Genomic DNA, 12903 nt, shown 5'->3' on the forward strand with positions numbered 1-12903 from the left:
TGTGACCTCGACCTCGCTATTGGATTCTCCTTGGTTTCTGTCCGCTCAGTGTAGTAGCTCTGCACTTGGGTCCTTTCTCTATTAGCTTTACGGTCCTCTCACGAGGCAACCGTGACACTGCTAAAGTTTCGTGGTATTAAATCTAACCACAAAATAACCTTCTCACAGCTCCTTTCTTGCAAAATGCGAGGGAATAAAACACAACTGTACTCATTCATGGTTTCATGTTTAGATGCTACTTTCTTCAAAATTTTTATATAAATCCCATGATGTACAGTTATGACAGAAGAAAGGCTTTATGGGCTCGTGCACCTGTACATAAAAACAGCATTGATGCTGTTTTGAAGGCAAAGGGTGATCACACCAAATATTGATTTTATTTAGATTTTTCTTCTGTTAACTCACTTTGCATTTAGTTAATTGATAAATGTAATCTATTAACATGTCTATTTTAAACAGCATTCTTACTTTACAGCATTTTTTCACACCTGCCTAAAACTTTTGCAAAGTACTGTACCTTGTACCAAACTACCTTAGATCCCCTTTCCAGATATAGAAATGTGTTAGCTGTGTGTTCTATAATCATAATATCCAGGTAATCTTACTGGAGGAACACTCTTCTTAATCTCTCACTTATCTCCTTCACAATGGGCTATATTTAGTCCAAACTGAAAGGAAGTGAAATGTAAATTTATCTATATTCATCTAAAATTCCCCCAAAAAGCCGAAGCAAAAAAAAAAAAAAAATCCAGATCATACCTGCTAATCCGAAGTATCTGCACATTTCCAAGTCCTTCGGGATTACACTTCTCCAGGGTGTCAGTGCAGTTAATGACACCTACTACCCTAATGACTTGAATTGCTATCCTATACAAGCACAGATTCCAATTGATTTCATATTATGAGATTAGAATCTTCTCATCTCTAACATCCTAGAGCCAAGTTTATTCCCCTTCTACTGCATCCTGTTTTCTTTCTCCTTAATGGTTTTAACCGTACAGGTCAGTGCACCCTTTTAATCAAGGGCCTCCATTCAGCATGTCTATGATGTATGAGAGGTGCTTCATAACTGATACCGTTCAAATCAATAGGTCCTCAGAAACAGCTGAACACTTACTGATCCACTGAGCATCCGTTACTGATCAGAGGGATACAGGAGTGACAGTTCAAAGGAAATAGTCAGTGGAAATCATGGACGTATAACATATCAATCTTTGACTTACCTACCATCCTCATTGCTGTACTATATATACGATTTCCTTTTCCCTATGCTACCTCGCCTAAGACAGTGTTCCTTGGGATATGATGTCTTCTGGTTTTGGTTCCAAAGATATTGCGTAGACATAAAAGTATTTCTAGTGTTGCTAAGACATTCAAATTCTGTTCACTCTGTTGTCAATTTGTTTAATATATAGTTAAACCTTTCTTAAAAAATATAAAGTAATGATGCACAGATGCTGTATACTGTATGAGGCACTCCTATCAAGCACTGTCAACTTTGTTTGAGATCATCTGGTTAAATGCCAGACACCTGGAACAACTAATTGAGGTTAAATAAAAGATGACTTGGCTTGAGGTTAATGCTATTTACTAATGCAGATATGTAAAAGCTCTTACCAAGAAAATTGTTAAAGGGTTTCATTAACCTAACTGATCAAGATCTTGGGTGGAACGGAAACCAGAAGACACTGGTTCCTCAGGACTATGACTGGGTATGCTGTTGTAGACACCATCATCTAGATCTCAATTATAAAAATAAATGAGGCTTTAAGGTTTGATCCATTCAATCTATGATCCACCAATTAACAACTTTTTTGTCAAACTTGGCAGGAGCTCTAATATGATTTTTTACATGTCACATATTCACCACTGTCTGTACAGATATAGCAAATTCATTTTAATCTCAACATGCTTCCATTAAATGTCAGGTGCAGTTTAGTTTGATGAAATACATTTCTGAATATTAAAAACTTGACTAAATGAAAACTCCAAACAAAACACCATCTGAAAATTGAAAAACAGTATTTAATGGCAAGTTTGTGTGAGGCAGAAGGGAGAATCCTCAGTCAAACAAATAGATGCTAGTAAGTATGGTATTTGTAATTTGAGATTAGGGGATAGGACAAAGTGTTTATTTGATCCAGGCCTAAGTCATAGTTACACTATCAGTTATGGCTTTTTGAGTTGTGCAATTTGAAAATACATTTCAGCTGGGTTGTGCCAGAATTGTATTATATATTTTGACCTTGGAATAAAGCCCTCTGAATTTAAAGTAATATTGTGGAATCCCAAGTGGAAGAAATATATATATTTAAAATATGGAAGAAATGTCTGGGCATAATTATGTTCACTTGACCGTGGATGGCCTCTTTTAAGCAGAGTGTGAACAGAAGCAGACAGTATAGAAAAATACCATACATAATACAGTCAGAATGACTAAGACGGACAACCCAGTGACACACAAAGACAGACAGTTGCCATATAGAGAATGATCCAGACAGGCAGAAATAGAGCCACTGGCAAGGTGATGTGCAGGCAGGAAAACAGACGGTCCATCCTTCAGTGAGATTTTTCATTTATTTATTTGTATGTATTTCTTCTTAAGGAGCTACATGAATGACTAGGCAGATAGATATTTAAACAGGCAGACAGAAAGCTCTTAGATGGACAATAGGAGTCTTGCGAAGTCAGGGAATCCATTAAGGAACATCATTTCATCGCAGAACCTCACAGCATTTTCTCTTAATTCCTCATCGCAGACCCACACCACAGCTAGCCATCAAAAAGCAACTTATTCCCTCTCTGCCTTTCAAAAACCTATTAATCTTAAACTGTCCAATAAAAGGCTTGCCCGTCACTTCGCAACCAATAGAAAAAGCATAGGGGTGAGCCGCAACCAATCCCTCTCTGGCATTCTAATACAGCCCATCTTTATCACGAAAGTGTCACCTCTTTTTAAGGTACTTCTTATTTATTACCTTAGAGGAAAGTCCCGGGAAAGACATTTGTCTTAAGGAACTACTATATCTTTATGCTTGAGCTGCTAATACCAGCACCTGATGTTTACTTTGGAATTAACACACAATGGCACGAAACAGGTGAAGAAAAAAGAGCCATTTGCATTTCTATCTGTATTAGTCTGCTGAACTTAAGTCCTTTCCTTGCAAGACGGTTCAGTTCCAGTTCTCGTGTATTGCTTTCTGAGGATCTCTCTGGCATTGCAACACTTCCAACAGAGTGAAGGTCACCTGCCCAGACCCACAAAAGGTAGGAATTAAACTAAGAAGAAGAAAGAAGAAGCAACAATACAATCTGTCCTGAAATTTCAATTAATGAATATCCTCACAAAGAGATCAAGGTATAATTTATTTTTTATTTTTCACAAAGACGGGACTTTTTCTTTTTAATCCAAAGAAGAGACACAACAACACAAACTGGAGGGTAGTTTCAGATGGATCACAATATCCCAGGATCTTTCCTGTTCAATAACAGCCTGAACCAGTTTTCATCGGACATTAAAGCGCCCATGTGCCAATATTCTGTGCAGAACTCTTTTTACAAGCTCAATTCAGGGCTCAACACACAGCTGCAGGCAGGCACCCCACATGGCATCAGTGACATCCTGAGCAGGCCGGTGGTAGGTCCCCCTAACACCACCCTGCTCTCTAGCTACTCTCATGTAGGGGGCTTTGGGACAGTCACTGCCCCAGGGGTCTACTATAACCGGGACTATGCACCTTCGCTGGGGGGTTTCTCCAAGCCTGGTGTGGAATGCCCAACCAAGGCCAGGAGTGGCAGCTGCTGGGGTGAGGCAGGCTACGAGTGGAGAGGTGGAAGGCAGCATTGCAGTAACAGTGAGTTTCCTAATTTTCAGGCATTAATTATCTCAATTCACAGCCAGGTTTTACTGTAATCATTGTGTGATTCAGAGCTATCACTGCTCATTCACTCCGGGGATCTTAGTTAATGAAAACAAGCATTTCATTTTACAATGCAGCCTTTTCTTCTTTACAAATATGCTCGTCATAATGGAATTCATGTTTCCTCCCCATCCAACCTCCTAACATTCTTAATAATTTCTAAATTTGAAATGATTTATATTTTAATAATCACCTGAGACCATCTGCTGCTTCCATCCCTAAGTGAAAAGTATGAATTAAACTGACCTGATTAAAATATACATTTCCTAATATTTCCTCCTAATGGAAAGTAATTTTTTACAATTCCAGTGTAAAAATGTATTATTTCCTGAGAGTGATTGAAATGTGAACAAGAGACAAGTCACGCCGCTGGCTCAGTGGTTATTCACTGCCCTGTGTACCAGACGGTTCAAAACAAGACAATTTAAAGCTTTTTGTTCAACTGCAAAAAGTGATGTTATTTCTAACAGGCTGAGACTGGAATTAATTAATTAATTAATTGTATAAAATTACATTTACAAAGAACTTGTATTTTAACTTCATAATTACTATATGCTCTTTTGCTAGAATTTGCTAGAATTTCTACAATTGTCTTTAAAATGGAGATTGAATATTGCACTGAAAAATATTGTAAACATTATCAAAATGAAAACAGCACAAAATCACACAAGATGATGTTTCTGTGAATCAGGGACAGATCTTCATTGTTAAATTATACACAGATTATCAAGATAAATAACAACAATTTGTTGTACTTTAACATTTTTTGTTTCTGCAGCAGCAATATATAATCTGCAAAGACAACTATTTGCCAATTTTTTTTTTTAATAATGGGATTATTATTAGGTATGTCTGAATTATGATTGTATAGTTGACAAAACAGGCATATGTCTCATCAAGTGTAAACACCAAAGTTTATACATTTTCCATTGTACTTTTAGAAATCATATATGTTGATTGACAATATATGGCATTTAGAATATCTTAATCATTTTAATATATTTAAGACCCAATATATAAAATCATATACATCATATTATGCTGTCAAAAAATGTATCTCATTTAATAAGTGATTCACAATTCAGGTTTAATTGTATTACTACCAAACATGTACAAGAATAGGGATTATAACAATATTAATTAAATAATACAATTTGAGGCTAGACCAAATCAACATTTTGACCTACCTGTAAAGACAAACACATTTGTCTGCTTTTATAAGTGGTTTATAATTCAGGTTTAATGTTATTATCACCACAGCATGTAAAAGAATAAGGATTATAACAATATTAATTATATAATACAATAAATACTATTTAGGGTTAGACCAAAAAAAAAAAAAAATTACCTACACGTGAATTGCAAAGTATAATTCTGTACACTATTACAATTTTGTTTTTCTTGTTAGAAGCCACTTGCTACAATTTATAAATCAAAATGCAAAAGGGTACAACTTCATAATTTCTGATTTTGTGGGTAGAAGTTTAGATTTTGCTAATTTAGTTATTTATAGAAGCATTTCATTATTCAATGCTCCCTTCAGTTTAATTATACAAGTATTTTGTTTTGAAACTATATACACCTCTGACCCTATATAACATGACCCGATATAATGTCAATTCATATATAACATGGTAAAGCAAAAATGGGATCAAAAGTTGAAACACAAAGCCGAGCATGTTTACAAAAAATGTAAACTTCCAGTCAGATCTTCATTGAATAAAAAATAGTCTGGTCTGGAAATCTTAACAAATATGCTCATCATAGTGGAATTCATGTTTCCTCCCCATCCAACCGCCTAACATTCTTAGTCATTTCTAACATTGAAATGATATATATTTAAATAATCACCTGAGACCATCTGCTGCATCCATCCCTAAGTGAAAAGTATGAATTAAACTGACCCGATTAAAATATACATTTCCTAATATATATATATTACAATTCTAGTATAAAAATGTATTATTTCTTGAGAGTGAATGAAATATGAACCCATGAATTACAAAGTATAATTCTGTTCATTATTACCATTTTTTTTTTTTTGTTAGAAGCCACTTGCTACTATTTATAAATCAAAATTTCTGATTCGGTGGGTAAATGTTTAGATTTTGCCTAGCCCAAAGTCTAATTTAGTTATTTATAGAAGCATTTCATTATTCAATTCTCCCTTCAGTTTAATTTTACCAGTATTTTATTTTAAAACCATATACACCTCTGACCCTATATAGCGTGACCTGATATAATGTGTATTCGGATATAAAGCGGTAAGGCAAAAGTTGAAACACAAAACTGAGCACATTTACAAAATGTTTAAACTTCCAGTCAGATCTTCATTGTATAAAAAATAGTCTGGTCTGGAAATCTTAAAGTTATAATGTTGACAGTTTAAATCCGTTGATTACTTTACCTTTTTTAGCTTCATTTTAACGTTTTCTGTAAGTAAAATCCCCCATCTCATATCCCATATCAATAGTTAACAGTTCATATTACGTAATAATCTACATATAACCTAGCTGGCTAAGTGGCACAATGGCCTATATTTGCAAAAATACCAAAATCTTTTATACAACTATTGTAAGGATGTTTTAATTAAAAGCGTTTTCTGATATTTTATGTGAATTTTGCATTTTCCTAAGCATTACATGCAGTCCAAACCATTTATGTATGTTGAAACCTACCTCGCATAGTTGCATTTAGCAGTGTTTAATACTGGTGTTGTTAATATGCTGCATGTTTTAAGTGAGCTTATGCAAATATTGTTTCTAATTAAAGAAAGGAGATAAAATTTAACCATTGAAGAACTGATTTTTTTACTGCATACACTGTTAGCTCTAACAAAAATGATTTGCTGATTGTTAAGAATGGAAAAGCTTGAGGCCAAAGCAAGTTCAATATAACTTAGTTTCACCTATAATGCGGTAAGATTTTTTGGCTCCTAAGGACCACGTTATATTAGGGTAGAGGTGTATATATTCCAAGAAAAGTCAATGTTTTACTTAAAGTGGTTTGTATATCATCAACAGATATAAACAGATACATAGTAGGTATAGCGGCTGATACAGAGAAAGTAAAACAACTAAGAGAAACCTGACTGAAAGCACAAGGCTAGTGATTGTTCAAGTAAGACTCAAGAGTAATCATCAGGAAGACTGGATAGGAATTATTGTATTACAAGATTGTAATCACTTTAATCACTGGTTAATTTCCACATCTTAGAGAGCAAATGCTACCACCATTTCAAAGATGTCTACATGTTCCCACATATTGACCTAGTTCATTTGATCTATTAGTTAGTTATTGACATCTATTGCAATTCATTATGAATAACTGAATAAATAAAGCTATACAAAATCACCAAAACCAGTCCAAAACAGTTTCTGTATTATATAATGTGACCGAGGGGACATTAACATTACTAGAGCACTAGTACCTAACTACCACCCCCCTCCCAAGGCCGCTTCATCCCTTCTCTGCCCCCTCCAATTCACTTTTTTAAAGTTTTTTTTTGGCATGAGTCTGTGTGTGTCTTTGGATGCAGTTCTGTCAACCTACAGTGAGGGAAAAAAAGTATTTGATCCCCTGCTGATTTTGTACGTTTGTCCACTGACAAAGAAATGATCAGTCTATAATTTTAATGGTAGGTGTATTTTAACAGTGAGAGACAGAATAACAACAAAAAAATCCAGAAAAACGCATTTCAAAAAAGTTATAAATTGATTTGCATGTTAATGAGGGAAATAAGTATTTGACCTCTTCGACTTAGTGGCAAAACCCTTGTTGGCAATCACAGAGGTCAGACGTTTCTTGTAGTTGGCCACCAGGTTTGCACACATCTCAGGAGGGATTTTGTCCCACTCCTCTTTGCAGATCCTCTCCAAGTCATTAAGGTTTCGAGGCTGACATTTGGCAACTCGAACCTTCAGCTCCCTCCACAGATTTTCTATGGGATTAAGGTCTGGAGACTGGCTAGGCCACTCCAGAACCTTAATGTGCTTCTTCTTGAGCCACTCCTTTGTTGCCTTGGCTGTGTGTTTTGGGTCATTGTCATGCTGGAATACCCATCCACGACCCATTTTCAATGCCCTGGCTGAGGGAAGAAGGTTCTCACCCAAGATTTGATGGTACATGGCCCCGTCCATCGTCCCTTTAATGCGGTGCAGTTGTCCTGTCCCCTTAGCAGAAACCCCCCCCCCAAACCCCCAATGTTTCCACCTCCATGTTTGACGGTGGGGATGGTGTTCTTGGGGTCATTCCTCCTCCTCCAAACACGGCGAGTTGAGTTGATGCCAAAGAGCTCGATTTTGGTCTCATCTGACCACAACACTTTCACCCAGTTCTCCTCTGAATCATTCAGATGTTCATTGGCAAACTTCAGACGGGCCTGTACATGTGCTTTCTTGAGCAGGGGGACCTTGCGGGCGCTGCAGGATTTCAATCCTTCACGGCGTAGTGTGTTACCAATTGTTTTCTTGGTGACTATGGTCCCAGCTGCCTTTAGATCAAGATCAAGATCCTCCCGTGTAGTTCTGGGCTGATTCCTCACCGTTCTCATGATCATTGAAACTCCATGAGGTGAGATCTTGCATGGAGCCCCAGACCGAGGGAGACTGACAGTTATTTTGTGTTTCTTCCATTTGCGAATAATCGCACCAACTGTTGTCACCTTCTCACCAAGCTGCTTGGCGATGGTCTTGTAGCCCATTCCAGCCTTGTGTAGGTCTACAGGGACAGCTCTTTGGTCTTGGCCATGGTGGAGAGTTTGGAATCTGATTGATTGATTGCTTCTGTGGACAGGTGTCTTTTATACAGGTATCGAGCTGAGATTAGGAGCACTCCCTTTAAGAGAGTGCTCCTAATCTCGGCTCATTACCTGTATAAACGACACCTGGGAGCCAGAAATCTTGCTGATTGATAGGGGATCAAATACTTTTTTCACTCATTAACATGCAAATCAATGTATAACTTTTTTGAAATGCGTTTTTCTGGATTTTTTTGTTGTTATTCTGTCTCTCACTGTTAAAATACACCTACCATTAAAATTATAGACTGATCATTTCTTTGTCAGTGGGCAAACGTACAAAATCAGCAGGGGATCAAATACTTTTTTCCCCCACTGTATAGTCTAATGATAACATGCTGGTCCATTCCCATCACATATTATTCTGTGCTCCATACACGTTTTAGACAAACACTTTTAGCACTGATCCAGAATTAAGTTTATAACATGCGTTTAATATTAAGTAATTAGCAGGTTTCAAACCTCAGGAAATAATTGTCTAACATGTGCCTTGACATTGCTGTGCTGTGTACAATTATCAGTTGGTATTGATTGTTCCCAGACAGTGGGCATCTGGGAGAGACAATGAGCAGGAAGAAACACACACGGCCCACCTTCAGTGGGCACCAAATCTTCGCCCTGGAGAAGACCTTTGAGCAGACCAAGTACCTAGCAGGGCCGGAGAGGGCAAGGCTGGCATATTCCCTGGGAATGACAGAGTCACAGGTCAAGGTAAAGAGATGCAGAGCTGAACTGGTCAATCCTGAATTACTCTCACAATAATAGGCAGCTGATCAATATAATTGTTTTGTTTCCTTTAGCATCATTATATCCCTCTTTAGGAATGCCCATCTCCCAACTTTGATCACAGTAAATTGAAGCTTGTGAGCAAAGGCAGATGCATTTTACTATCAGTGGTGCACTGGCATGTATAATACTAAATTAAAAACAAAAAACACAAAAAACTCATCCAAATTTGGAGCGTTACCAACAAATCAATCAAGTAGACAATTTAATCAGTTATCGTTCTTTTTGCTTGTTCATGTAAACATTCAGAATGGCTGAGCTACTTTAAATTGTGAACATTATTAAAAATAATAATAATAATAATTATTATTATTATTATTATTATTATTATTATTATTATTATTATTATTATTATTATTATTTCTTGGCAGACGACCTTATCCAGGGTGACTTTGATAAAACAAAGCTAGTTTAGTGTACATTGATCTATATCAACCAGTGTTGCTTGGTGGTAGGAGAGGATGCAGATATAAGAACATAAGAAAGTTTACAAATGAGAGAAAGCCATTTGTGCTCATTTGGTATCCATTAGTAACTAAGTGATCCAACGATCCTATCCAGTCTATTTTTAAATGTTCCCAAATTTTCAGCTTCAACCACATCGCTGGGGAGTTTGTTCCAGATTGTGACAACTCTCTGTTTTCCATCTTGAATGCCTTGAAGCCCAATTTCCAATTGTGTCCCCGGGTCCGTGTGTCCCTGCTGATCTGGAAAAGCTCCTCTGGTTTGAAGTGGTCAATGCCTTTCATGATTTTGAAGACAAATCAAGTCCCCACGTAGTCTCCTCTGTTCCAGGGTGAAAAGGTTCAGTTCCCTCAGTCTCTCCGAGTAGGACATTCCCTTAAAACCTGGAATAAGTCTGGTTGCTCTCCTCTGAACTGCCTCTAGAACAGCAATATCTTTCTTGAAGTGTGGAGCCCAGGACTGTACAGAGTATTCCAGATGAGGTCTAACTAGTGCATTGTACATCTTTACTTCCCTTGTTCTAAATTCTACACTTTTGACAATCTACCCTAACATTCTGTTTGCCTTTTTTATTGCTTCCCCACATTGTTTGGATGGGGGGTCCACATAGACACCTAGGTCTTTCTCATGTGTTACTTAATCTAGTTCTATTCCTCCCACAGTGTAATTTTAGTGGACATTTTTGTTACCTGCGTATAATACCTTGCACTTGTCCACATTGAATTTCATCTGCCAGGTGTCAGCCCACACCTGAATATTATGTAAGTAAGGGTGTTCCCAAACCTTTTTGGCCCAGGGACCCCTTTGCTGACCAGATTTAGGTTGAGGACTCTACCTAGAGATGACGGTAGCAATGTGAGACTGGTTGGGGGGGGGGTGTTAGGTTGGGGGGGGTTAAATTATATTTTTTATTTTTGTGGGGGGGTTGATTTTGCTGCGGAACCCAGTTGGGATCAGGGCAACATTTAAATCCCATTATGTCTCCCCAGAAGTGACTGGGTATTTACTGTCCAAATGTTAGTAACTCTTACTGTACTGTTTCTGTACATGCATCACTTTAAGTAATTGTGATTATATGCGTCTGTCCTGTTAGGCATTGCATATGTGTGGTGAGATTTAATTTTTTTCCCCTAATATTTTTTGCGAACCCCCTGGGCAGTCTCTAAGGACCCCCAGGGGTCTGCGGACCCCAGTTTGAGAACCCCTGATCTATGTCCCTTTGAATAACCTGTGCTGCTGAGATTGTATCTGCTGAGCCACCTATATTCCTCAATATGTGAGGAATGTGCTGTGATCTCCCTGCAGGTATGGTTTCAGAACCGCCGCACTAAATGGCGCAAGAAGAGTGCCTCAGAGCCCAGTTCTACACAGCCTGCCGGGCCAGAGATGGGCACCTCTGAGAATGAGGTGGAGGATGAGGAATACAACAAGCCCCTAGACCCTGACTCTGATGACGAGAAGATCCGTCTGCTACTGCGCAAACACCGCCGGGCTTTCTCTGTCCTGCGCCTTGGCCCACATCACGTCTGACACACATAGACAGGCAGTCACACAGACAGACAAACAGGTACACACATACAGACACAGACAGGCAGGTACACAAACAGACCCCACCCCACCCCACCCCACCCAAACACATACACAAATACATAAAAACACATACGGAAACACATACACATCATGTTGAATATACAGTAAACATTATGTAATTACACAATAATGTTTTTTTTTGTGGCAGGAGTACTCTTCTGGAGTCCATCCATTTTTAAGATTGCTTCTGTCATATTATGCATTTTTGTAAAGATTTAATTAATGTTCTCCTGGTGTGCTAATTAAAAAAAAAATCACAATAAAAGAACAAGATGCCATCCTCCAAGATTAAATTGTCATAATGTAGCAGTGCAATGGTGAAATGCTTAAGTTATATTAAACCTGCTATGTAATCTTTGAACGGACAAAAACACACAGATAAAAACACCATACTGTGACACTGAGACAAAAAGTACACAGATACCTTTTTGGACCACACCAGCCTCAGCAGTTGTGAAACAGTGACATGAGTAAATAATTGTTGCACCATCCATACTTCACTTGCTATCATTTTCCTTATGAGAGTAAATCAAACATTTCTCTCTTCTGGCCAAGTATTTGCTGGCTGGGTGTGCCAGCATTATTTTCTAATTTTGTTATGCAAATGCTACTGAATGTGATTGGCCTAGTATAATTACACAGACATCCAACATACACCACAAATGGAAAAAAAAAATATTGAATGACAATATTACTACACAAACAGAATACAATTTGATTTTGTTGATCTGTTCTGTCCTGCTCATGCATTTAACTAAAGTGAAATGGTCCTCAGCAGCTCCTTTAACTCATATCCATAAATTATTTCTGTGTCTGTTTTTTCCAAATAAATACTGAAGAATGAAGAATAAAAAATAACACATGTTGAAGGTGGTTTATGCATTTTCTTCCCTCAAACTGTAACAAAAAGCCAAAGTAAACTAAGTGCAGTGGGAAATATTTTATGAATACAGGCTAGAGGTTTGCCATCAAGAGAGTTAGTTCAGTGTTCATAGTTCAAACTGTTGTCAAAAACCTACTGTACTTGGTAATAAATATTCGACCACATCACTCTATTTGCAGGTTTCCACACGAACTCTCCAGCTAAAATCCCTCCATTCACCAACATTGTAAATATCATTGCAAAGACAAGAGCACTATAATTTATTGTAAAGTAGATTGAGTATCTGAAGGTATAGAATGTTTCGGCAGGCAATGTGACTTTGTCCATTAATGCAATGGCAAAGTCTCTACCTGTAATATGGTTTTAAGTGCATGTATTTTAATTGTGCAATTTCTTAACCTTCAACTTGCTCAGACTGTATAAATAAATTGTAAAATAAAATATTATGGATTAAATATTGA

General features: G+C 37.4%; 1 protein-coding gene across 1 annotated transcript; it reads left to right on the forward strand.

Moving 5' to 3' along the window:
• The first annotated feature begins 1560 nt into the window (after positions 1-1560).
• On the forward strand, positions 1561-12903 carry nkx6.3 (NK6 homeobox 3). The gene is made up of 3 exons (XM_066714551.1): positions 1561-3854; positions 9260-9429; positions 11275-12903. The coding sequence occupies exons 1-3, from the start codon at positions 3452-3454 to the stop codon at positions 11497-11499; spliced, it is 798 nt and encodes a 265-aa protein (XP_066570648.1). The 5' UTR covers positions 1561-3451; the 3' UTR covers positions 11500-12903.

This window comes from Amia ocellicauda, chromosome 9, assembly GCF_036373705.1.
Source record: "Amia ocellicauda isolate fAmiCal2 chromosome 9, fAmiCal2.hap1, whole genome shotgun sequence".
NCBI lineage: Eukaryota > Metazoa > Chordata > Actinopteri > Amiiformes > Amiidae > Amia > Amia ocellicauda.

What these genes read in the sequence shown, in the direction of transcription:
- nkx6.3 (XM_066714551.1), top strand. Translation starts at nt 3,452, where the DNA reads ATGGATCACAATATCCCAGGATCTTTCCTGTTCAATAACAGCCTGAAC. An exon ending in AAGGCAGCATTGCAGTAACA is followed by an intron (nt 3,855 to 9,259) that starts GTGAGTTTCCTA and finishes GATTGTTCCCAG; the next exon opens with ACAGTGGGCATCTGGGAGAG. An exon ending in TGACAGAGTCACAGGTCAAG is followed by an intron (nt 9,430 to 11,274) that starts GTAAAGAGATGC and finishes ATCTCCCTGCAG; the next exon opens with GTATGGTTTCAGAACCGCCG.